We start from the raw sequence: 27,471 nt of genomic DNA, 5'->3' as shown, positions 1-27,471 counted from the left end.
AAATGTCACTTCTAATTTTTGGTATTGATAACTACCATAATATAGCTTTTGAAAGCATTGTGGTTGTTATTAACTTGTTTTTGGCAGGAAGGTGTACAGACAATAAACAAAGCAAAACAAAACAAAAACATACAAGAAAAACTAATAAACAAATAAATACATTGAGTAAATAATAAACAATTACTAAGAGCCCTTAGACTTTGTATTTAATTAAACAACAGTTTTGACCAAAATGTTTATTTACAAATAATATAAATGATTTATTTATATATATTTGTATACTACATTCAGGTGTGTAGCCTCAGACCAAACAAAGTACAAACAAAACATCAATTTGGGTTGGAATATCACTCCCAGTCAGTCTGTACAAGCTATTTATAATACACTGTCACCGGACACTTGACTCCAGCAACAAATTGCAAGGCGTTACAAGAAGAAACTCTACCCTCCGTCTTGGATATCTTCACTTATTTATAGGTGGTTTGTAAAGGAGAATGAGACTATGAGACTATGAGAGTGAGAGTGAAGGAAGAACCATAAGATTAAAATAATAATAATAATAAACGAGAGAGATAGTGGCTTGACAAGTTTGACAGGGCTGTCTAAGCAGAATGACTGTTTATACCATCTAAAACTAAAGTAACAAGCTAGCATTCCCACACTGCATTTACCCCGCTATGCTAGGCCACAAAGTTTTGTCTGACACACCGGGCCTTCAGAGTGTGACGTAAGCAGTGGGACATCCTAGTGAGAGATGTTTTCATTGGCCAGACTGCAAAAGGCACATGGTGCCCTTGCCAAATGCCAGTCAGCTGCTTTTTATGGCTGACGATGATCACAGCCGTGGAGTGATTCGGATTTATTGTTTAGTTTTTTTCACTATTTCTTCTTATTTTGACAAAAAAAAAGAAAAAAAACATATACACACACATATACACACAGAGAGAGAGAGGTTAAAGCTTTAAAAGTAAAAGAAATTATAACAAACATTCTTACCAACAAAAAGGACCTTAGGCTGTACTTATTACCAACATTCTAAACTTGTTAACACACACCTCATGTCCTATTCCTGATGCTGTAGTAGGTGACAACTAGAGAAGGAGGTGAATGTGTTATGTGTAAAGCAAGGCCACAAATTACATCACAAGAAATCAGTCACTACAACCGACTTTGCTTCCCTACTGGTTGATTCCCTGGGTGTAGGAAGGGCATTTATGGCCAGGTCATATGACTAACTTGCATGACAAGCAGTTATGCTGACCCTTTCACTGAGCGACATACATAAAGTTTAGGAATCTGACTGCTACGTCCAAAAGGCTGTTTAAGGGTAACCAAGCCCACACTTTGTTGATGATGCATACATAGGCCTCTAGAAATATGTTACTGATAGAAGCTACCTTCATATTAGAAGCCAGAAACATTCTTTGGTTGTAAATATCTTTTATTTTTACTGCTAACATGCACAAGTCAGCCACGGGCCACTTTTAGACTACGGTAGGCCAATATGGATAGCAGGTGCTGGACCAGGAAAAGTGCCAAAGGCGAGAGCATAAACAAATGAAACAAAGACCACCCTGGTGACTGTGTCAACTGTGTCCATAATACATGGAGATTCAGATTCGAAAATAACAGTCTTTGTGTTTATCAGGTCACTTTGTCTTATAAGCAAACACAGGATTTTGGTTTTCAGGATTCGTGGTTGATTTATTCAACCCTTAAAATCATTAACGATCGCATGCAGGCCTGGAGAGGTTTACAGGCTGATGTGTGTTAATCCTTGGTAGATTTTCTAAGCAGAAGATCTAAAATACCCAGAATCCAATTTATCTTCCTCAGAATCTTTTGGCACAGTTAAATATAGGATCCATCTTTTCAGGAAGCATTTTTGGCAACTGAAGCGGGCTCACAGGGGGTTCTCGAAGTACTGTTGATACTTTGGTTGTTCATTGGTCTATTTCAGGATCTCTCAAGTCAATGTGCCAGAGGAGGAGTGCCTGGCCTTTTCACCCTGTGCTTAAAACAACAATCGGTGTGCTGCCTCGTCTGAGCGAACTGGGAGAGTAAGAGACCAACGCGAGTCTTTTAGCTACTTGCGTTTAGCTCAAATTAAGCAGAACAAGTTTAAACCAATTTCAAAGTTTCATGACACGTCTTTGCTTCTTTGGAAACCTAAAACCACAATTTCTCGGTTTCTAATTAAGGAGAGCAAATTAGCCTGTGTCATGTGTTGAACAGAGCGTTTCCTTCACATTACCTTCTACAACAACCATGAAAGTAGCTAAAAAAGGTCCTGACCTTCTTCAAGCCACCATTATTAAAAACAAAGTTAAAAAGAGTGAAAGAAATGCTATAAAAAGAAGCTAGCTTTTGTTGCTGTTATGTAGTTAAACTTTCCAATAATATTTAACTTTAAATTAATACAAGTTTCTGTATTAATACATGTTTCTGTAGTTGTCATGTAGAGTACAGTATTTTTTAATTTACCAATAAAACTGCACTAGAAGATGAATCTAGTTTTCTTTTACGACTTTTTTTTTGTCATGTAGCTAATACTTAGAAACTTACCAATAAAAATGAACTACAAAAATTGAATCCTGCTTTTGATTATGTAGCTGCCATGTAGCTAGAAACTTTGCAACACATATGTACTTTAAAAATGAATCTAGATTTGTTTGTTTAGTAGATAAGTCATGTAGCAAAAATCTTAAGCCCTGTGAATGCAGTTATTTTCAAAACCGCAGCTTTGTCTACACACTTTGGCCTTTCGTCCACAAGCAAATGCAGTACCAGGTCACTGAAATTGACATTTTTTTTTCAAGATTTTTGGCTTGATACGTCAAAGCATGCATTGTTATCTCTGCCTACTGGAAACGTTTCCAAGCATCTAATTGGACAACGTGGCTTTACGGTTGAGATTATATCGCCACCTGCTGGCTTGGCATGTTCCTGACAGTGCTTCATAGCATGCGTTTGCAATTTCATGTGGATGGAGATTTTTTTTTCAACGGTTTATAAAAATACCCATGTACATGTGGACACGGGCTTAGAAATATTCCAAAAAGAAACTAGGCTAGCTAAAAAGTAACGCTACAACTAGAGCAAACCATTGTTGCTAGTTTGCACAGAAAGAACTACAACAGATGATGCAATTAGAATTTCTAGAGTTCATGAGGGGTGAAATTCAAATGTGTGGAGTCTTGTTAGGAGTACGATATCCACTTTGCAATATCCACTTTTCCTTTCCATTTTTTCCAAGCTTAAAATATAGGCTGTATTAAAAATATGAAATGAAACAACATTAGTGAAGAGAACATTTGTGACCTCTGTGAGTTCATCAAGATCTCCGGAGAATAACGGTACTATGCCTCATCAAACATGCCACCTGCAACTGCTAAAGATGGAAAAACCACACTCGCAGCTTTAACCACACACATGCTAATACACACGAACACAGCACATGCACCAAGCCACAGCTGTGTGCTTCAAACACAGCGAATTGTACATGATTCATAGCTCATGACAAAGGACGTATAAGAGAAACTGTACCGTTACACCACAACTGCTTGCATAGGTCATAATAAATATCATGTTATACTATTTTTTTTTCCAGTAGAATAAAAATTAAGATGGCCATTTTCATGGGGGTCTGTAAGCAATTTACACTCACCAGTCACCAAATGAGAGTAAATATTGTCTTGTAAATAAAAATCATCACTTGGCTGTAAATGTTATAAACTAATACTACTACAATTTTTGTTTAAATTAAATTGAAATGCCTGATTTGTTTCAAGTAATGTGGTTTGTTTTGAACTGTTCCGGTGCTCACTTTTGATTTGAACATGCTGCTGACATGTGGGCTTCTTATGTCTTAAGCAAATCTAATTAAAAATGTCAGCACCAAACAAAAGAAAAACATATTTACCCAGCAGTCTTGGAGCAACAAGATCTCATTAGAAGTTTTCATCAACTAAGGATCTAGTTGTCCAAAAACAGTCTGACTGCTTCATATACATCTTTTTTGAAGTAATTTAGAGACACAACCTCTCAAAGATGGTCTAAAAGAAATAAATAAATAATAAACAATACTTACATATAACGGGGCTTGCTGTGGATTCAGTTTCATGGCACTGGCCACTGTGGAAAAGAAAGAAAGTGAGAGATTTAGAAACATGAAATTTCTGAAATTCCAGGATGTTCAATTAGCACTCACTCTTATTTTTTTTTTATTTCACTGTTCATAAACAGTTCACTAGCCTCTGAGAATCAGGCTACACGATGCAGATGAGCTAGGGCTTTTAACAAACAAAACTCTGACCCTAATAACTATTAGGAGTACATTAGCTTGCCTCCATTCACAATGGTCACCACCTCTGGGTCCTTCCATTAAAAACCAGTAAAAATTTAACCCAGCTAATAAATAACAGGAAATCCATTATTTGCATCTGTTTTCAGGACCCAACAATAGAGATAGCCTCAGGTGTTCACGGATCACGTACACTTGTCTTTAATGCCTAGCAAACTAAAACAGATTTTTGCGGTATGCTGCACAATGTTGTGGAATCTCAGCTGATAAAAAAAAAAAAAATACAGTATGACACAAATCAACTCTTTTAATGTGCTGGCTAGGAGCAGCCCCTAATACAGATGGCTGGGAAACAAATGACATTGGAGTGTTAACACTGTTTCCGCCTTCTGTTAACTAAAGATGATAAACCGCCCCCAGCTATTGTTCCGTTATCTGCCCCGGGTAAGGTATTAGCCTTTAGGAGGTCCTTGTGGTTATCTCAGGCCCCACTCCTAACCTGGACACACAGAAACAACCCATACACACAGACATTTACAAGCACACACTACCTAAGGCTACGTTTACACAACAACGATGTAGTCAAAATCTCAGCCAGAAATTGGCGGTCACCTTGTTAATAAACAGTAGCTGTAGGGAAGTGATGATTATATGTTGTTCATGATGCGTCTCTGATGTTGGTTACAATATTGGTGAAGTAAATCCACACTGCTGAAGAAGTGTTAGCAAACTCTTGAGTAGCAAAAGCAGTACCGTGTTTCTCCGCCATCGTTGTGTATGTTTGTTCACGCTTGCCTTTAAAATCAACATGTACTGCTTATGTCTACATACCTAACACATACTATGCACGCGCAAGATGTCACCGTTTCTAAGATTTTCGTTTTGGGTGTTTACACGGAAATGATTACGGTGGGGTTTTCAAAAACTTGCACTTTGAATCCCGTTTTCAAAAATATACTTTTTCAGTCCACAAAAGGCTGTTGTCGTGTAAACGAACAGGCAAAATGCGTAAAAAGATTCCTGTTCTTGGCTCCTAACATGCTCGTGACTACAGTTCTATTAGTTGAACTGCAATCGATTTCAATGGAGTTTGATGTTAATATGTTGCTAATGTAATAATGCCATATTGTTCCTCCTGTGCTATGAATAGGCTATTTCATTTTTCTGCTTTATCCACTATATTGTTTAAAACATTTTACTAAACTCATCACAATGCATTATGAGACTACATTTTTGGTTAAGGATACATGCGATGATGTGTAAAACATAAATAAAATGACACATCCTAGAACTATTAAAGTTGCCTACCTTGCAAAACAGCTTTCATGTCGTGAATGTGGCTATGTACCTTAAAAAACTGTCTCTGTAAGCTCACTAGGTTTTTGAACATGCACAGAATTTCAGTTCTCCTTAAAAAGCAGAAACCTGACTCACACCCACTAACAGAATAAGAATACTGTTTTTGAGGAAGCTTTACAGATTGAAACATAACAGGATCTTCATATATCTTCATTTGATAAGGCAAATCTCAGAATCAACTGCAATAATCTTATCAAAACTACAACCAACATATTCATCTAGTACCAAAAACAGTTTCATCAAACTAAAATCAAGTATTCCTCAATATTTGTTTTACTATAGTTAATAATATTACCTAGATATTAGCTTTGTAACATGCTAACTTCATCTGAAGATTGAAATCCCACCCAGTAGTTGTGTATTCTCTGTTTTTGTGCTTGGATAAGAGCCATTAGCTTAGCAACATTGTAACACCTTTACCAGTATTAATGAAGGATCTTCTGAGCTTTACGAAAAGTGCTATAAACAAGTGAGTGTTAACTCAGCCAGTATGCAGTGAGTAGACAGTGAGGTGGTTTTGGAACAGAGCTTAGGTGTTATAAAACTGGACAACTGACTAATCTCTTCTATTCTGCTAATATGATGCCAGGATACTTCACTTGAATGCCTCTATGCCTCCTGTTCCAGCGGAATTCCCAGAATACCTTTCGCCTCCCTATTCTGCAGGAAGAGACCAGACATCCCATCCCACCTGCTGCTTTTTCCATTCATGCTGAAGCACCAGGTACCCCCGCCCCAATTCCAACACCAACAATTTAGCAAGCTGATCCACTTCCAAATTTCAACTAATCAGCTAGATCTTATGACGGAGAGTGAAAGGTAATGACCCATCCTATGCCAGACGGCACTGTGGCTGTTGAGAAGCTGGCTAAGCATCAACCAGACGGATCAGAGAACATGGCGCTCATTGAGGAGGCATGCTGTTACAAAGATTGACGTGAAGTGGTTGGGAATGCATTAAACCTGAACTTAGCTTTGATATGAAGCCTCCTGGATAGACCTATTGAGCCAGCACACTGCAGAGTCAGCAAGCCAGTGGTTACCCTCAACAGATTCATGTCTAGAGGCTAGAGAGAGGGCTGTAGTTTGTGTGCCTTGGCCTGCGTTCTTGCACCGCTGAAACTAAAGCACCACATTTGAGCTTTTTGAGAACCCATAAACCCCAACAAAAGCCCCACTATCCTACACATGCAAGACCGGTGGTAACGGACAGGAAGTAGGAATCTAAAACGAGGACAACATATTGACAGCAAGTCAGGGGTGGGCAGCAGGGTGGTGACAGGGCTGGACATTATGAGAGAGGTCACAGCCTCTTACTTCAGGCAATTTCTCTTGTTCTTTTAGATGAATAAAAGGGCTACTGTTGAAGCCCAACAGGATGGGGTACAGGGATAATCAGCTGGTTCTAAATATAACCACTGATTTCATCCTCTCCAGCTAAGCCCTTAACTATATCGACCACAATTTATGTACACAAGACTAAACACTACACTTACAAAATAAATAGGTAAAAAGATGATCTCAGATGTTCATTTACCCCACACCACAACTATCATAAAGATATACAAATCAGGGAGAAATTGGCAAAAAGATACCAAAACATGAACATGACACCTGCTCAGTGGATCCAAGACAAAGTTGTGTTCTGGTGGTCGAACGACCCGGAACAATTGCTGGATCACATTACCCATGTATTATCTGGAATCTCAGTGTGAAAGGGGCTTAAGTGTCATAATTTGCTGCTTAGAGGGTATGGTACTCTCAGCCTGGGTCTTGCAGGGTCTGGTCTTGATTCCCACTCTGGTCCAAAGCTTGAATCAACAATTAGGCCATGGCCCAAAGCAGAACCAGTTTGATTGTTAGGAGGAATTATGATTGAGGAACTGTGTGTACATCTGAAGGTGGACACTGTTTACCCTTCAAGTTATTGGGTTTCATAAACACCTTTTGATCTTACTAACTTCTAGATCAAATGTGCATATGAAACCCAATAACTTGAAGGTAAATCATGCAAGGTCCAGTGTGAGTCCAAGACTGCGTTCTTGTCAAGACCCAAGCCAAGACCCAGTCCCATTGATCAAGACCTCTCCTACACACAATGGCTCCTAAACATCTCTGCGGTACCAGAATGGAGGTAGACATGGGCGGCTCTTCTTGTTCATATATCACAATGCAAAAAACAAACATCTCTAGTTACACAAGCTATATTTTTGTAAACATCACAATTATATATTGTAGTTTTGGATTAGAATGCTGCCAAAGGAGAAGAGGAAAAGCACGGAGAAACTGTTCAGTAAAAACTAGCTCAAATACATAGTTAATACCATAGTTGTTCTAGGCTGGAACCATGGTCTGCATCTGTTTTGTGAGCAACAGTGAAAATGTGGATTTGTCATTTAAGAAGGACATGGAGGAAACGAGAGCACTCCCAAACAAAGGTCATCAAGTTCAAACCAAGAGAGGGGCAATGTTCTAGAGTATTATGTAAATACATACAGTAAATAATGCACAATTCTGTACATACATCTGTTCCAGATGTATAACCTAATATTATAATTATTATAATTTATTTTTAGTTTTGTCCTTAGTCTTATTTAAATATTCTTTCTGTTCTCTTTCTGTTCTCTCTGTGTGTGTGTGTGTGTACCAAGACCTCCAAATAATAATAATAATTCCTTGTGTGTTTGCACTTGGCGAACAAAGCTTATTCTGATTCAGATTTCTGCATAAACCTAGTGTCTAACTTAATGTAGTACTAAGTTTGGCTCTCGGAATCTCTTTCACACTCAATGTGTCATATCAACAAATATACACTTGCATATCAGACCTTGTTCACCTCTGGTTTGACCTTGTATTCTCTAAGGGGCATGAGAAATGTAATTTCCTCTGTCAAACCCCAGTAGGAGCCAAGTTGGGCTCACCCGCCAGCCAGGGCCAGACACCTGTTTGTTTAGTCTGAGTCAACACATCCCGGCCTCTCAGAATCCGGTGTCGCCTCCATCTCATAGCTATATGCTCTCAAAAGTCCAACTAAAACACTGTATTCAGCTGCAGAATTCAATCAATATCACTGAAAATAACAGGTTTACACATCTGTTATGGAATGCCAAGCAGTGTTTTTTGGACACTTCTCTATAATTCTATAATTCTTAACTAAATATTATCCAGAGTGGCACAGGAAATCAATACAGCTTACAAGCTTTACATTCACTTCCTGAATAATTCAGTCACAAAAGACAACAAGGAAATAGCATATAGACAGCCACAACAAAAGGCTCTTCCTGGTCTATCTGTGCTATGATAAGCATAGACGTCTGGAAGCAAGTGAGAGGTTTCAATAGGATTACAGGATAAGGTGATTTAGCCAGCTTCTTATTCATGACGTCTAGTAAACATCAACGCCTAAAGTGTGAATCATAGAAATATTGGGTTATTTCCATTTCCGTCCATTTTTCCCTCCACAGAAACAGCAGTAGCCACAACTCGGTAGCCATTTTCAGAATAGCAGACTACCATACCATTCCTACAGTACGTTATGACAGGGGTGTCCAATCCTGCTTCTGAAGGACATCCTTCCTGCAGAGTTTAGCTCAAATGCTGGAGTTTACAGTAATCCTGAACACCTTGAATAGCTGTTTCAGATGTGTTTAATTAGGGCCAGAGCTAAACTTCACTGGAAGGTGGCCCTAAATAAGTACGGCATTAAAAAAGTAATACAGTTTTTATGCAAGAACAACTTCAATGACCTACTGCATTTGCCAAAATGTGTAGCATAACAATGCACACAGAAGAATTCAGTATCGCATGATGCACTGCGCTCAACTTCACCTTTCATTTCAGGTGTGATGAAGGTAAAAATCTGTTTTACTCATTTTGTGATCTGAACACCAAAAGCTACACAAACGTTATAAAAAAACCCACATTTTTAATTTCTGAGGTGACAAGGAATACTTATAAAGTTTGCACTATTGAATGAAATGTGTACTGCATACAACTTCAAATGGCACTTAAAAAAATAGTGGCATATATAATACCCGTAAGTAAGCCTAGCACTTCATCCCAAACATAGCCAAGGGTTTGAATTTGAATGGCTACAACAGACACCGAGAACTTGCATGCCAGAGTCATGCTGGAGGAATGCATGAACAATCCGAACAACAGGGCCTTGCGTTCATTTGCAGGAGCCTGTCGAAATGGCAGGGGCGTCACTCTCAAGGCCTGTGGAAGATGCCAGAGTTGTACCGCATTGGTGTTGAAGGGTTGAGAGGGCCCTCTTGCCCCGTGACATGAACAGGATGTAGCATGTGTTGCTCTCCCTGTGGAACATCCCCTTGGGAAATTTGGATAGGCTTTGTAGTACAAACAGTCAAGCTTTTCTCCATTTAAAGAGAAAGACACAACCCACAGAAAACATGGTTTATGTAACCTTTACCTTTTCCAATAAGATTTTCGCTCCAGAGGCATTGTGAAAAAAGCACCATAATGTTTTTTAATAAAGAGGCTCATGACACGCATGCGTTGCCATAGTGAAGCCTTGTTTCTACCATTACAAATACTTGTGGTGGTGAAGCTAAAGCAACTCTAACCCCTATTTAAGAGGATATTTAGTCTTTGCAGAACACACACCGCAACACAGAGCACACATTGTACCAATAGAGCATTGGGTTTGCTGTAGCTTTTTACCAAGCTCATGGTTGTCAGCATTATCAAACAAGCACAAAAATAAGGCTTTAAGCAGATGGATTTGGATTGCTAATTCAAGCAAGAAACAAGAAAAAAATATATATATTTTTTAGGATATTTTTTAGTAATTGCTAGTAGTTCAATCAACAAAGTAAAACATTTTAATAAAGACGACATGTTCAGAGCTCTACACTTACATTGTGTAAAAATTAATAGAAAGGGTGGATACAAAACTACAAATTTAAACTAAAATGTCTTTAAATTAAAAAAGGGTGTTGCTGGCACTGATTGTTTTTGTAGATTAAAAAAAAATCCCACTTTATGTAATGAACCTTTAGATGAAAATTATGTAATATATAACAATTTTAGATTTCACATTATGAAATCGCACATCCTGCAGCAGACAGTTGTACAGCAGAAGTCTCCATGCCAACGAACAAACAAAAGCAGCTCAGGCATATCAGTGAGAGCGAGACAGGCCGCAAGCTATCACCACACTTCTGTGTAACCAGAGAACGAGACGTTCCCAAGAATTAGCAAAACACAAGTGAAAATATTATGGTCTCCAGCTAAGATTTCTAATGAACACAACTGCTGACAGCGATAGATAAGAGCAGAATGAATACAAAATAAAAGCTTTTGAAAATGACAACATATTTAAGATTCTGTCAGAGGTTATGCATGGCCTCTCAGGTTTAGTTAAAACAAAAGATCATCGGCTTTGGCTTGTGTGCACACGTATGTGGACAGAATCAGTGGGAGGAGGATTTTCATGGAATCTGAAGTTTAACTAGTAGATTGTTTTACGGCCCCCCATGCACGGGTCAGTGCAAGAGCGACTGGCCTCCCACTAAACACAAAGCCTACCAAAGAGACGAGTTGGAAATCAGTCAGTCAAAATGGTCAGCTGACAACAAGTCTCTGCAAAACTAGAGAGATTTGCATTTATTACTACAAAAACGTTGCTTCAAGACTGCAGAAAATTAGGTAGTTGACATCAAATATTTTGGAAATGTTTACATCCTGTGGTGCAACTTGAAATACTACATCTAAAACTATTTTAAACAACATCTTGCTATTTTTTTTATAATTATTTATTATGCATGCCCTCAAATTATTTGAGACATTTTTACTTTGTATTTGCTACGTTGCTGAACTACTGGAACCAAAAAAGTCTGGCTGAATTGCCAGAACGCATTTTACAAATTTTTGCACTACAAATATTAAAACTTCAAAAATCTTCCGTACACTAGTGAGCAAGCAAGAAGTATATCCTGCAAACTCTTGGTACCCAAATAAAAAACACAAAGCAATCAATCAGTTGCTCGAAGAAGCAGCAGCCAAACTTCCTAAGAAAGCTGTTAGTATAACTCAAATGATGGTCCCTCCTGCAGCTTGAAACAAAAATTTAACTTTTCCATTCCCTGTAGAGGTTAGACTGGGTGACTGTTTAACCATCATCCATCTTTGAACAGTGAAAGCCAAAGCTCAGACTAAGGGCATACTTCCACCTCTCCAAGGGCAGCTCTCATTAACTTGATATACAGTGGGCCTGACAAACTCTTTCTAACAGAACAGATTCAACTATTGCTGCTAGCAACTGTCCTCCATTCCAGCATGAGATTTTACTTAGCAGCCTCTGTGACAAATATGAAACCTTAAAAAGGAATACGTTTACTGAGTGTTCGCGTCTCTCACGATACCGAAAATGTCATATAATGTCATATGTCTATAACTTTTGTTAGCATGTGAGGAAGTAAACAACCAAGTAAAGTCAATTGTATCACAGTAAGTTGAAACTGAAAGGTGGGTCCCTTGTATGATTGAGAAAGGGCCTTTGTGCAGCAACAATCAGCCAATTAAAAGCCAACAATGCTTTTTACCAAGTCCACAAGGTGAGCATTTAGACATAGGGCTTAGTATGCCATTGTTAGTAAACGGGCCCCGTCTGAACGCACAATAACACCACACTAGCACCACCCAAAATTCGCAGGGTCAATGAACTTCAATAATACGCAAGCCTCAACATGCAAAAAAAGAATTCACACTTGAACCATAATTTAATTAACAATTGCAGACTGACAAAAGTTGCATGAGTTTAAAAAGTTCCACAACTCTTGATGGCACGTGCCCAGTGAAGGTTCATGCAGAATGTTTGTATGCAATCTGGCAACTTTTAAGGACAGAGCTGCAAACAATTAGATCAAACTACCACAGCATTCTTGTCTGGTGTTCGTGGCTTTTAAAGAAAGCATTCCACTGCTTCCTGCTAGTTTCCCACTGGTGTCTACATTAAGACGAGAATGCTCCCAAGAAGCGTACAATGTCAAGATCCTTAGGGAAGGTAAATGTTCCATCTGCTGAAATAGCAGGAAGAGAACTTAAAGGTATAGACCATTTTTGATTATGAAAAATGAATGAATACTAATGCTTTTAAGCTTCAGTTATGTGCTTTATTTCAAGTCTTCTTAAGTCAAACAGATGTTTTGGTGTGAAACAGACTGAAATTTAAGTCATTATTCTGTGATAATCTTCCCCTCCACTGAAATGTTAAATGGCGCTGTGACGAGTGGGGCAGGGCCGAGGGACGTGGGAACGAGCGAGGCCGGTGGAGTGATTGGGAAATGAACGACACCTGTTCGACCCATCGGTCTTGAGTCCCACGGAGGAGATGGAAGGATATAAAACAGGAGCAACGACAGTGAAGGACGAGAGAGGACCAGATCTTTTTGAACCAGTTCACCAAATCGAACTGAATCGTTTTAAATGGCTCACGTCTCCAATACGCATTAATCCACAAATGACTTAAGTTGTTAACTTTTTTAATGTGACTGACACTCCCTCTGAGTTAAACCAAACCAATATCCCGGAGTAATTAATGTACTCAAACAGTACACTGACTGAACTGCTGTGAAGTGACAGATGAAGACAGATAAAACTCTTGAAGAGGAACACCGAGCCGAGTCAGATAATGACTCGTTCACGAGTCAAGAACCGTTTCTGTCAGACGTGTCCGATTCGAGAACCGAACTGATGATACTGCGCATGTGTGATTTAGCGTGAAGCAGACCGACACACAGAGTGTCTGAACCGAACTGATTCTTTTGGTGATTGATTCTGAACTGATACTGTGCTATGAGCCCAGGTAAACCGAAGGCTTGAATCAAGGGCAATCATCGCCAATGATGCCATTACGTTGAGCGCAAAAGAACCGGTGAACCTTTTTCTTCAACCGGTTTATTGAATCGAACTGTCCGAAAGAACTACTGGTGATCCGAAAACCGATGCTACCGGTTCTTGACTCGTGAACGAGTCATTATCTGGCTCAGCTCGGTGTTCAACTCTCTCTTCACATCAGTTCAGTCAGTGTACTGTTTGAGTACATGAATTACTCCGGGATATTGGTTTGTTTGAACCAGAGGTGGAAAGTAACGAATTACATTTACTCGCGTTACTGTAATTGAGTAGCTTTTTTGTGTACTAATACTTTTTAAAGTATTTTTTTAAATCTGTAATTTTACTTTTACTTAAGTATATTTTGTTTAAAGTATTGTACTTCGCTACATTTTAAAACACATTAATTACTGAGTAAAAAAAAAAAAAAAAAAAAAAAAAAAAAAAATCGCTCCCTGGAAACTACGGCAGTAAATAATGGGCAGGAGGGCAAACTCGGGCTAAAATCACAAGAAAGATGCAGACGGTCAAAACAGGCGTTAGTGGTGCAGACACCGCTGAAAACGAAACCCCGTCATATTCTGAAGTTGAACTCGAAGGAAATGAAGTGAACCCCTGGCCATATGTATGCTCTATTATGCAGTGTAAGCTGTACTTGCTTAGGAAGACCAAACTAGCAGCTTATAAAATCTCGACAAGACATCAACCCTTCGCAAGAATGTAGAGGTAAGCTAAATAATTGCATCGTTGCATTGGTGGTTAAAATGAAGCTTTGACATTTTAGCAAGAGGTTTTGCACAAATTAGCCAAAAAGACAGTGGTGAGGAGTGTGCTATATATATCATCTGCGATAATATCATATTTTTTGTTTTAATGATGTGCGCGCTTATAGTGCGTTCTTTCACTGTGTGATTCAGTCTCCTAAAATGCATTTAGAATCATAGGCGCCGATACCGTGGAGCACCCACGGAAAATACCGAGCACCCACGGAAAATGAGCACCCACGTGTGCCAGTGCCAGACTGCCAGTAGGCTACATTTATTTAAAATTAAACATTGCAGTTGGCGCTATGAAGCGTCTGCCACACTGTGATTGGTTATGTTGTTGTCAGTGACAGTGACATAACCAGTCGCATGCATGTTCCATATCCTATCCACCAATCACAGCGTTTCTGAAAACGTCCCATCCCCCACTATACAGTGCCGTGCGAGTATGTAATCATTTAATGCTTTCCGTAATCACTAATCATTAATCAGACTAAAATGGACAGATTTGTTATAAAAAAAGCCAAACCTATTAATATTGATATATCGACATTATTTTACTGGATCTAGTGGCTTTGGCTTTTTGTGAATAAACGTCCAGTATTTTTTCTCTTTCAAAGTTTTGTCTGTCATGTTCTTCCACCTCATTTCATACCCAGCAGTACGTTAATATGTAAATGTTACGGTACATTCCCTAGACTCCTTAAAGTTCGTAACAGGGTTTAAATGGGAACATTTTTCTGCTCAAGTATAGGCCTATATACGGTTTAAAAGAGGAAAAACTAATGGACACAAAGGTAGCCTACTTTTGGACAGAATACAAGTTCTTTGTTAAATACATAAAATAAAAAAATATTTTTTTAGCCTATATGAATAATGGATTCGAAACCTCAAAGAAAAGCCATGCCACTATCAAAAGAAACCTCGAAACATAAATGAGGTAGACATTCCCAGAAACTCATTATTTTAGTCGCAACAATCGGTTAATGGAAACGCTGTCCTTTCGCAATAGTCTTTTAATCAATATTTACAAAACATTAATTTCCCAAGAAGCTGAACGCATTAGCGGTTACGTGTCAGTTAAACTTTTCATCTCCAATCCTGTTTGTATTTTTGAGAAGTGACGCTGTTGTGTGTGTTTGTATCGGCCGCTGTCCATTAGCCTAAGGTTCTGAAATGCAATATTTTTTTAATAGCCTAGTCTATTTTTTTATTTTTTAAATGGCTTGCGCCCTTGAGCACCCACGGAGAAAAACATAAATCGGCGCCTATGTTTAGAATGATCACAAAATTGAAGATATAGGGGCAGAAAATTCACATATTTATATAATTTCATACATTAAATCAAAATCACACAAAGAATGCCGTCTTTTCCTCCAAAAATCATCATGAATATATACATACATACATATATATATAACAGTTCAGTAAACAAGTTAATTAAGAGACTTGCGTTTTAGACACCATATTGCCTTTTTTAGCTCTATTTCTAAAACAGAAAATAATTCCAAACACAGCCACCAAAGCACAGTTTTGCGTCTCTGAGCAACGTGACAGTGTTTCGTTCCTGAATGAATCAACCGTTTAAATGATTCGGTTCAATCGCAATGACTCACTTATTAACAGTGACTTGCTGACACATACTGGCCATTTTAATATCACATTTAAAGTATCTTTTGATTTTTTTAAATAATTAATTTCTTATAATTTCAAATGAGTATTCAACATTTTATGTTTTGTATATCAAAACATTATTCATGCATTTGTAACTGCAGGTTAAATGCATTCTTGTCCTGCACTAGTGTAATACATCTAAATGCCACTTCCAATGAATCTTCTGCATTTCCTCTGCATTAAAAGATGAGTTTGTTGATACTGATTTGCCTGGTAACAGCCCAAATGTTTTATTATTCTAAATAACTGATTCCTTTAATTAAAAACAACTAGTTTGAGATTAATAGACCTATACCAGGGGTGTCAAACTCAGTTCCTGGAGGGCCGTAGCCCTGCAGAGTTTAGTTCTAACCCTGCTCCAGCACACATATCATGTAGTTTTCAAATAAACCTAAATGATTAGATTAGCTGGATCAGGTGTGTTTAATTAGGGTTAAATCTAAACTGTGCAGGACTGTGGCCCTCCAGGAACTGAGTTTGACACCCTTGGCCTGTCCCATTTTTGACTCCCTCCCACTGTTAAAATGTAACTAAGTAATTTTTACTCTGAGTAAATTTTAAATGAGCTACTTTTTACTTTTACTTGAGTTGATTTTTAGACTGGTACTTTTACTTGTACTTAAGTAAAATTTCATTAATGTAATGGTACTTTTACTTGAGTAGAATATTTTTGTACTCTTTCCACCTCTGGTTTGAACTCAGAGGGAGTGTCAGCCAAATTTAAAAAGTTAACAGCTTAAGTCATTTGTGGAGTAATGCGTATTGGAGACACGAACCGTTTCAAACGATTCAGTTCGATTTGGTGAACTGGTTCAAAAAGATCCAGTTACATCTAATGATTCGTTCGCGAATAAATCTAAAATTAAATATCTTAAACTGTGTCCTGAAGATAAATGGAGGTCTTACTGGTTTGGAACGACATGAGGGCGAGTTATTAATGACATAGTAGGGCTGGGCGATATATCGAATATTAGCGATACTATCGGAATAATTTTGACGACGATGTACAATTTGAATATATCGGGAATATCGAATATTTCCAATTCAAGCATACTTTCCCAAAAGAACACGCCGAATGTCCAAAAAAGGAACCTGTAACTGCTGACTGCTCTACGCCCCTCTACTACGAGAGCTGTAATGATAGCGGTTGCCAGATAACAAGAGTTTAAATCTCCGAATCAGAGCTCCACTGTTACAAGGATACATTTTCTGCCCGGTGTTTGCTTATTTTAAGCAATCTGGCAACCACGCGCACGTGCTCACTCCTCATTGCAGAAGAGCCGCCGACGATAATCTGAAAACACTAACAAGCTGGAATTGAGCGATCTAATGAAAGCGTCGTTCAGCCGGTCTGTGTTCTGTCGTGAGATCTCAACTGTATTGTTTGCGTTTGTGATCGCAAAATAAATGCACTTACTCGACCGCTGATGTTTGAATAAAGAAACATAGGCTATGGCCATTTGGAATTACTATTGGGGAATTTCACTGATATGTTTACCAGTTTCCATAATATAGACAGAGAAAATGCAAAAGTCTTTGGTATTCATTTATATATATTTATATATAAGAAATAGCAATGTGCTTCAGCAACTAGCTCCCCATCTAAGAGGGTTTTTAGTGTCAGTAAGAACATAGTTTCATGCCACAGAGCTTCTCTTAAAACCACAGACAGTTGACAGACTTGTGTTCTTATCTTAAAAACTTGTTAAAAAATTAAAATAAAATACTTATCCCAGTTGCATAGTTTAAATTGTGAATTGCATGCACTAAAAAGTTGACAGAATGCACTTTCTGTAACTGTAACTTAATTTGCACTGCTTCAGTTACATATAGGCCTACATGTATTCATTAATAAAAAGCAGTAAGTGATCTCTTGGTCTAGATTTTTTAACTGCTTAAATTAGCTGTTTAATCTAAATGTTTTTTTGTTTTTTTTTATGGGCAAAAGAAAATCATGTTTTATTTTTTATTATTTAAATGCAAACATATCGAGATATATATCGAATATCGTAAATAATTTGACAATATCGAGATATCATTTTTTTTTGTATATCGCCCAGCCCTATGACATAGTTATGATTTTTGGGTGAACTATCCCTTTAAGGGTGAGTAAAAATAGATTTTTTTATTTTTTTTTGGAGAACTATACCTTCAATGTTACAAGTAAAAATCACATACTGAGAATTTAATAGTTTTAAAAACATTGGTAACTACCCTGACCGCTGGTGGGAATTTCCAACTTAATGGTAGGTTGAAAGATTTATTTTTTTATTAGCAGCAGACATTGATTCGTCAATTGATTAACTTTAGACAGACTCTGTTCAAGGCCACAAGATGATTCCACAAGGGGGGAGTGACCCACAGTAGATCCCAGACAGGCTGTTAAAATGCGAAACAAATCGTGCCTTCCGCTTCCATGCCATATCCAGAGGAAGACAAAGTGCAGATGTCTGCTTTATCAATCTAACCTGACTGAAGCACTGATTCAATTATTTAATCATTGGTTTCCCATACTCCTTAACATCCACTTTGTGATCTAAAAACATTCAAATTGATTTACACATCCAGGACAAGCTACAGAGTCTCGCATCACCAATTATGTTTTTCATTTTTCTACTTAATTCTGGAAGTAGCTCAAGTTAAAGCATCTGAATTCCAAGGCATGATGGGTCATATGAACTTTGGTGACATCAGGGTAATATAGACACCACGATATCAAGCTAAGCAAAGCACCATACATCAATATTTGTTGAGGCACATTTCCAAGCATTAGCTGCATTATGTATGTACGTACAAGTATACTATTCTACAAATAAAGACATTTTAGTGAATCCTGTTTTCATACACCTGCATTAAATGCAAAAGCACTGTAAAATAGTTTCTTTCAAAGTTTGAAATGGACTCCAGATTAGTGTTGTCACGATACCAAAATTATTGTTTCGATACCTAGTCAAGAATTGTGATTTCGATACTTTTTCGATACTTTTCCTGAAAGGGGAAAATACACTCTCAAATATTATTCTAATCATATAACACACTAATAAATGAACATATGAACAGCATATATGTTAAACATTTGAACAAAATATGAAATATCAAAATATAAAAAATAAATTAGAGCAATGACATTCAAGGTAAAGAAAGAATAAATTTAGCAGCATTATCTCAGTTATCATAAGAAACATAAAAGTAATAAATTTATCTTGATTCTGAACTTTGAAAATAAATATGAACAGCGATTATATTAAACAATGTTTCTGAACTCAGAAGATTAAATGTCAAAAGATAAATAATATCAATTTAAGCAATGGCATTCAAGTAAAAAAAAAAATTTAGCAGCAATATCTGAGATATTGTAACTTATTCTGTCAGTTGTACAACCAGTGAGCTTTTTTGAGCGTCATCTTTTTCTTCCAGTTGTGGACCGGCGGCCACAGTATCACTTGTGCTCGCACACGCAGCCTAGTGATGCGCGGGTCTGGTTTTTTTCCAATCCGCGGGTCCCGCTTTTATGAAATTACTTTGCCCGCCCCAGCCTGCAAATAAAGTAAAATTTCTTTACCCACCCCACCCCGACCCGCGCATCGGGGACATCACGGAAGATACGTTGCTACTTAGACCTTCGTATTGTAACCTTATCAAAGAACCTAATAAAATATTAAAATATATATTCCAAATATTTAATATAGGCTATATGAAATTGCACTAGTGATGGTTCGTCCGTGAACGAATCTTTTAGGTGAATGAATCGTTCTCGTTCAGGTATCAACTGACTCATATTTCTCGTTCCTCTCTCCACAGCAGCGCGCGAGCACGGCGCTTATAGCAGCGCATGCGCAGCTCGTGAACAGCTCTGTGAACAGCTTCATCCTGTCAAAGAGTTACTCAAGATGTGACGGTGCATGTGATTTGTTGAATGTACTGAACGAATCCGCCCTTCACTGAACCAGATCGATAGATCTTCTCATTTGTGAACGAGCTGAATGAACTGATACATCTCGTGAGGAGAAAAAACACAGGCGTCCATAGGGAGGCACTAGAAGCGTGCGTTGCACACACCAACATGAAATAGGTCTCTTACAAATCTGGAACGCAGTCATTCTTTGAAGTATCGATACTAATAAATTTAGGAATCGTGACGTTTTTAATTTCCAACAATCGCGATACTTTTGAAGTATCGGTGCACCGTGCAACACTACTCCGGATGTGTAAAAGCAAGATTTTGAAGTGATGTCAAAACCAAAAATTGTGGCATTTGCACAATTTTGGATTGTAGAAGTGCTGTAATTCCCTACCTCCAAATTGTTGCAAAGCAGAATAAGGATTTCATGAACGTTAAAGTGTTTTCACAATAGAGTATAAGCCCTTTCATAAATACAGCCCAGTACCCTAAATTCAAATACGTGAACATCTAGAGTTGAAAAACTAAAGTTTTATAAATTTACAGCATGGTCAGAAATGACCTGCTGCATTGTGAGTCAAGGGGTCCATAAGACAAGGCTTATTAAAAGGCAATTTTCAACACCTATTCAGCGAGATAAAGAAGATAAAATCTTCCCAGATCCAAACCCACACCCAAAGTCTAAATATAGCTGTATTACTGTAAGATTTCTCCAAATGTTTGATGCGGAGTACATTCCAGTCAGCTGAGGACAATGTTGAAATTCTTTGGGCGATTAAGACGAAGGATGAAAAAATGAAGAAATGTAAATCATTTCTTCATTAAAATATTTCAAACTCAAACATGGGCATTTTGACTGATGACAATGAACAAAGAAATACAGCGATAAATAGACCCTCACAAAAAAAAGGCAATAAAAAAAACCTATAAAGACTTTTGATTACAATCTCATTCCATATCCATAATCTGAACCTTGATGTCAGATGCCACATGAATAAACGGCTAAAAAGCCTTCTGTTCTATTTAACAAGTTCAACATCTACAATGAACACCGAAAGATACTTGATAATAAAAAAGAAAAACCTAAGGCATGGTTTTGCGTAGCACCACCGCGATAACCATCAACGTTCCCAGTAGGCGCTGCCTTTCAAATTTGCAATAATCTTTCCAGTCACCATAACCGACTGTATAAATGAGCCAGAAAGTAACGGGAACAGCAGCAACAGCCTGCAAAGTGCTCGAGTCCTCACAGGAAACCGTCCAGATGCACATCATCGTTAAAACTGCAGATGTGTGCTCTTACAAAGAGGTGTATGTTTGCATGAAGAACACTAGGCCAAGCCTGCACAAAAGTTTGCAGACGGTCATATCCAGCCGCACAGCTGATGACCCAGTTTCACTGCAGACACCTAGGCCTATTGTTCCAATGCATATAGCTGGCTGTCAGCAACCAACAGAGGGAATGAAGCACAGCTGAGATATTTCTACAGCACTGGACTGATCAATGGGAAACCCTACATCGTGCACCATTTCAAAGTGATTTGGCAGAAACTTCTCTTCAGAACTTCATTCAAAACGAAAATGCATTTGCAACCAATTTTAATTCCATACTGAAACACATTTCTGGGATGCTTTTGATGAGACTTTTGACCGTGATTTGGTTTCTGCAGTTCTAGTTTCCACTCAAGAGCATCTTGACATTTTTTTTTATTATTTATAATATTCATTTGCCGTAAACTTCCATTACCTGACATTAAATTACAAGTTAAATGTTTGCAAGGTTAATTCAGAACTGCATTGCCTAAAGCAGTAGCCTACAATTTAGATTCTCAACTGCTTTATTGTTAATATCATATATGTAACTATATTATCACCCAGCTCTTTATAAAAAAGTTTGGGTCACACTTTATTTTAGGGTCCAATTCTCACCATTAACTAACCATTAACTATGACTTTTGCCTCAATTAACTCCTTATTAATAGTTTATAATGTAGTTGTTAAGTTTAGGGTATTGGGTAGGATTATGGATGTCATGCATTATATGTACTTTATAATCACTAATAAACAGCCAATATGTTAATAATAGACATGCTAATAAGCAACTACTTATTAGTATTACAATGCCTAAACGGTTATTTAACTATTTGATCTAATAACTTATGACTTGGAAACATGTTTTCTTTGGCTGGCATCCTTTTGCATGGGATATAATGTTAACTAATCATTAAAATCCATCCAAGGTGACACTGGGCCAAAGAAAAATTGTTTCCAAGTCAGAGAAAGTTATTAGATTTAAGTTATGATACAAAGGCTTTTGCTTTGGAATAATGTGCACTGAGGAATCATGTAAAGTAAGGCTAGGAACATGTATTGAAAATTTAGCAAACAATCTACATTTTGAGTTCAAGTTGACTAACAATGTGTGTGTGTGTGTCTAGTGCTAGCAAGTAACCCAATTCCACAAAACTCATCATGCATGGAGGACCTCAGGGTAGGTATAAGATAAACTATATGATGTCACACAGAAAGGGGAGAGTCAGGTCACTTGGCAGGTGTACGACAACAAAGAGAAGAGCCTCGCTAATAGTCTTGAAAGCACGTACACACACATGCACTCTTAAAGAAACACTGTGCTTCCTCAGATTTAAACTAATGAGGCACTTTCAATCTTTGGTTACAGCTGAGAGACCGAGTAGTTCTTCTTTGCCGAGAAATTACATAACGCCTTTACTGTAGAACAACAACAAGTCTCTTGTTTCGATTCTTTCAGGCACGGTGAACTGTGGCTAGGACTTTACTGGAAAAGTCACATCAAAAGTGTCTTTCTAAAGCTAAATTTAATCATGTTACATTTGTGGAGTCAAAAACCGAATCTTGATGTTTTGTTCAATACACATAAAAAGAGTTGCACAGCAAAATGTGGGGGCCAAAAGGAGGCAAAACCCTCTGAAACATTTGTATGGTTTTCCACAGCACTGCAAGAGAATCCGGATGAAACACTTAATAAAATGTGACTGTTTCTTTCCATAAACAAACTACAAGAACGTTGGCTACTTCTGCTGACTGCTAAAACCAATCAATCACTTCATCTAACTGATGACGTTCTTCATTGTTCAAAACTGAAACAGCATGCTGTACATGCGATTCAGCAGTAACAAGCAGCTCTTCCTTTAGCAAACAAAATATCTGGCATTTCTGGTCAATCAACGGATGTTCATGAGAACAGTCTTGTTGTTAAAAATCTACTAGTTGAGTCTAAAATGCTGGACTTTTCTCAAGTATGTACTGAATCAGAGAACACGGCCACAGTTTCTGTATGCCTGGCTGCTTTTATTAAAAAGCAGGAGGCCCAGGAGACTTATGTGATATCAGTCGCTGACGAACACACTCAACCGAACTGGAAAAACACTTCTATATTCTGCAAGTGCTCAAAAACTAAGAATCAACTGAAAGATTAGCAGACCGACTACATTCAGAAAGACTGGGTTTATATAAGATTTCTATTGATTCCACATCAGCACAATCCTTTGCACGTCTGGAAAACATTGAAACCTACAGCCTCCGTTGGGAGAATTGGGCTTCCTGGGATCTGTGTGTAACCATGGAGCTCTTTTGATTACTAAAATGTGGCGAATGGGACTCTCTTGACCTGTTTCTCCAAATACAATTTGGAGAAACCGTACTATGTCATAGAGTACAGATCATTCCATTTGCCTAGAAGTGTTCCGGGTTCAATACAGATTAGACTATCACTATACTGTCATGACAATATAGCTGAAAGATTGGATATACATTTAAATACTTTAGTGTGATTCTTTTATATTTGTTTGCCGTTGAAATGTATTATGTCTTAGTTTTGTGGCTATACTTTAAATATAGTGTGTTTTAATGTTTTACTGCCTGAACCTGTCCACTGCTATTGTACGTGACTTTTAAAAACCACAATAACAAAAAAAAGAAAAAAACACCTGAGGGGAAGTATTGAAAATATTTTCTGTGGCTAGATGCTGGAGATAGAGCTTAACTTATAATGAATATGTAATATTCCTTCAAACTATTGACTGGAAGGCAAAGTACAGTGAGAGCTGCTAGAGGCTTTTAAAATATTCAGTTCTATATGCAGAATATGCAGAATCTGAAAGTAAAAATTTACTTCAGAAATAAAGCACATACCACATACCATGCACATACCAAAAATAAATAAATGAGCCAAGTAGGAACCATTATGCAAAACTAAGCGAATCATGCCATTTTTGATCAATGATAACCACCTACAAAGATTACATTATGAGTGATACTGTGGTGCAATCTTTCCTAAATGATCAATCCCCCAAGAATTCTAATCAGTCAACTCATCTCTGATCTCGACAGAAAACATCTACCAGAAAAGAAGCTAAAACTGCATTCTCTGTAATGGGATACAGATGAACCCTCTTGGATTTCTTCTGGCAGTGGTTTTATCTCTAGAATCGCTAGCGGACACTTTCACTGTTTGGAAACTGCATTTCGAGAAAGACACACGCCTGAAATTTGGATCAACAATAAAAACTTTAACTGCCATTACTATTATTATTATTTTCTGTATTCCAGTTTTCATGTGTGGTTCATTAAGGTGGCAAATACCTTGAGAGTACGGAGGAAATTAAAATATCAGCAAGGTTATTAGATTTTAGATCTGGCCAGTGAAAGCAAGATTTCCACAAGCAAATCCAAAAGGAGTAAAAGTGCAGCATACAGAATACTTTAGATCAGTTCTCAACTGGTAAGTGACGGACAATGCTAAATGCAAATAATAAAACAACTATCATGCATAGTTACTATAATAAAATAAATAAGCTTGTATTTCATGATAATATTTAAAAAAAATCTCAAATGTTAAGAATTTTTTTTGTTAACTTTTATGCAATAATCTATGTTAGTAATTGATGTCTAATACAAGTCCTGAAGTAAAACCAATTGAAAACCACTGCTTCTAGACGCAAGAACAACAATCTAGGACTGTGGAGTCTGGGAAACACACAAAAAAAGCATATTTCTAATAACAAAATGCAGGGCAAAATCTTATGTTTACTAACAGCCTACTCTGTCTCCGTCTTGGATTCTGTCGTTTCCACAGGCTATGGTTTCCTTCAACTCAGGAACACTAACAACAAATGACAGATAGATAGTCAAGTCCTGTAATCTGACGAGATAACTTCTTTGAATTTGACAACTTTGAAGAGGAAAGGCTCAGGTTAAATGTGAACACCTTCTAAATACATGTTTGTCCTAAAGACACCTGCCACCCAGTAGTGTATATTTCAAACAGTTTTGTTTGAACTAGTTTATTTAGTGTAATTATAAAACCATATTCCTTTTAAGATCAGAACAGAGACAAAATAAGTTAACTGACTAAAGAACTAAACAAAAATACATCAAATTCCACATCAATATTTGAACAACTAAACATTAAATAAATAAATAAATAGTAAATATATACATATAAAAATATGTAAATTAAAAAACATTGCAATTAAAATATACAATTCACTGATTGCAAGCTGATCAATATGTTTTGGAACATAATAGTTAGTTTTCTAATTGGTCTGAATGCCATCTTAAGGAAGTCAAGCTACTTTCCGGGACATGGAAGTTAGTGGCCTAGACAATAACTGCATTTACATACAGTTCAATGTTATGATTCATACAAAAAAAAAATTATATGTAGTGTGACTATTGTGACGAAATGTCAGATTTTGACTATTTACTTCCGTAAGCAGCCTAAACAATATACTAACTTCTCGAAATATATACATAGGAATTTCCTGAATTTGATATACAATATTAATAGTAATAGTTATAAGTGAACAAAACCAGTATACCGACGAGGAAAAGTATCTTCGTTTATTTAGAAACATACTGTAAATACAATAACACGTGTTAAGCATCTAGACCTTTTTTTCACCCAATCATAAAAAAAGCGTTTACGTAAAAATGACCTGGCTGGGATCAACCAGAAACCAGTTCCCATGTTCCTTCCACACAGTGTGGATCTACCAGCAAGGGGTTAACATAACATCTAGCTGCAGTTAAGTTATAATGACTCAAATAAAACATAATAAACATTATCTGCACCCAAAGCAAAAAAACATCGACACCAGGCGAACCGGTCCCATCACGTTACAATGACTTCTCAGCTATTCTGGTAGAAATTCGAGGCTCTCTTACCTCGAACGCTGCAGTGCTCAAAGCGTGCTTCCCTCGTTTACTCTCATTCCCTTTAAACGCTCACAAAACACCATCCAAAATCGTCTCCTCGGGACTGTTTAGGCTGGTTACCGCAAACACTCCGAGTTGTCCTCCTATTCCACTGGTTGCACAATGACCGTCGCGTGACAAACTACTTTGTTACAGTGCTGCGCTGTGGCGTTTGACTGGAGCAAAAACGTTCTCAAATGTATCAAAACAAACCGCGTGTTACAATTTTGGAACTTTAATTCTGCGCTGCGGGTTTTAGACGAAGGTAAAATGGTCTCAGAATGGAGAGACACAAATCACTTATTACACTGTAGCAACTTCTATTCTTCTAGTCCGCGTGTCTCGTTGGGCGGGACCAGCAGTGAGGTGTCTCTTACAAATCCTGACTGTGTCTGCATGCTTGACTGTTTATTCATTCAACGAGCTTGAATAGAACCTTTGTTCAAAAGCTATTTCTCGCTCTTGAAGGAGTGTAAACGTGCATGGATGCTGATATTGGGCTGTTTATAGAAATTATATGACTATAGTTTTAGGCTGTAGTGTAGGTCCAGTGTCATTTAAATGCTTTTATCTGTTTGATTAATGGATATTTATAAGCGATGGCTGTCTAAGAAGCCAAGCAGCCAAGAATATTTTTGTCTTATGTTTCATATTGAAACATATCCAATGCCCAATGTAAAGTTGTAAAATGAATTAGACTGACCTCGTGTGGACAGTCAAAATATTACAACTGGGGTAGTTTCGAAATCTATACAAGGTATTTATTTATTCTATAGATTTTTTTTCTGTATCTATCTGTCTGTCTGTAAAATATAAATTATCTCTCTTTCTCTCTAGGGTTTGTCTTGGGTTAAATAATTAAGAGCGACATAAGACTTAAGCCATAACCATGTTAAACAGGATGAGAAAACTTATAAATTATTCATAGTTGTTCTCCAGTGTTCTGATTTACATTGCTTTGAACACTGTTTCAGATTTCTCACGTGGATTCATTATTTTAATAATGTTTGGGAGATCTGTCCCAAAATGTGTAAAAAAAAAAAAAAAAAAAACACTAAATAAATAAATATGCGTCCCTGTAGTATTTTATCTGACCAACAGAGGACACTATTTAGTCTTTCCTGCCCACACAACTCCCACACCAGTCTGTTTTGATTGTTAGAAAAATATTAGATTATTTATTTATGTAGAATATACTATTAGAATAGTGGTAGTAGTAATAATAATAATATTTGGAGGGGTTTCCAAAAAAAAAAAAAAAAAAAACTATCCAAAACAAATGTACATTTATAGTGATCATAACAAAGCAAGTAATATAAACACAGTTATATAGGTTTTCTAAAGACACATAAATATTCAGAAATGTTTATTTATTT

The 27,471-nt window shown here is 37.3% G+C and overlaps 1 protein-coding gene across 6 annotated transcripts in view; it reads right to left on the bottom strand.

Moving 5' to 3' along the window:
- Positions 1–26,456, bottom strand: part of LOC132133773 (A-kinase anchor protein 13-like) — a 95,043-nt gene extending 68,587 nt beyond the window's left edge. For 5 of the 6 annotated variants that reach the window (XM_059546722.1, XM_059546724.1, XM_059546725.1 and 2 more), the window contains exons 1-2: positions 26,066–26,456; positions 4,091–4,134 (exon numbers count right to left, since the gene is read on the bottom strand). In XM_059546722.1, coding sequence (XP_059402705.1) covers positions 4,091–4,123 — 33 coding nt within the window. In that variant the 5' untranslated portion in view covers positions 4,124–4,134; positions 26,066–26,456. The remainder of the gene's footprint in view (positions 1–4,090; positions 4,135–26,065) is intronic. The other variant, XM_059546728.1, reaches the window with a different exon arrangement.
- Positions 26,457–27,471: the final 1,015 nt, after the last annotated feature.

This window comes from Carassius carassius, chromosome 50 (assembly GCF_963082965.1).
Source record: "Carassius carassius chromosome 50, fCarCar2.1, whole genome shotgun sequence".
NCBI lineage: Eukaryota > Metazoa > Chordata > Actinopteri > Cypriniformes > Cyprinidae > Carassius > Carassius carassius.
Note: the sequence above shows the minus strand (reverse complement) of the source record. Positions and strands in the feature narration are given on the sequence as shown.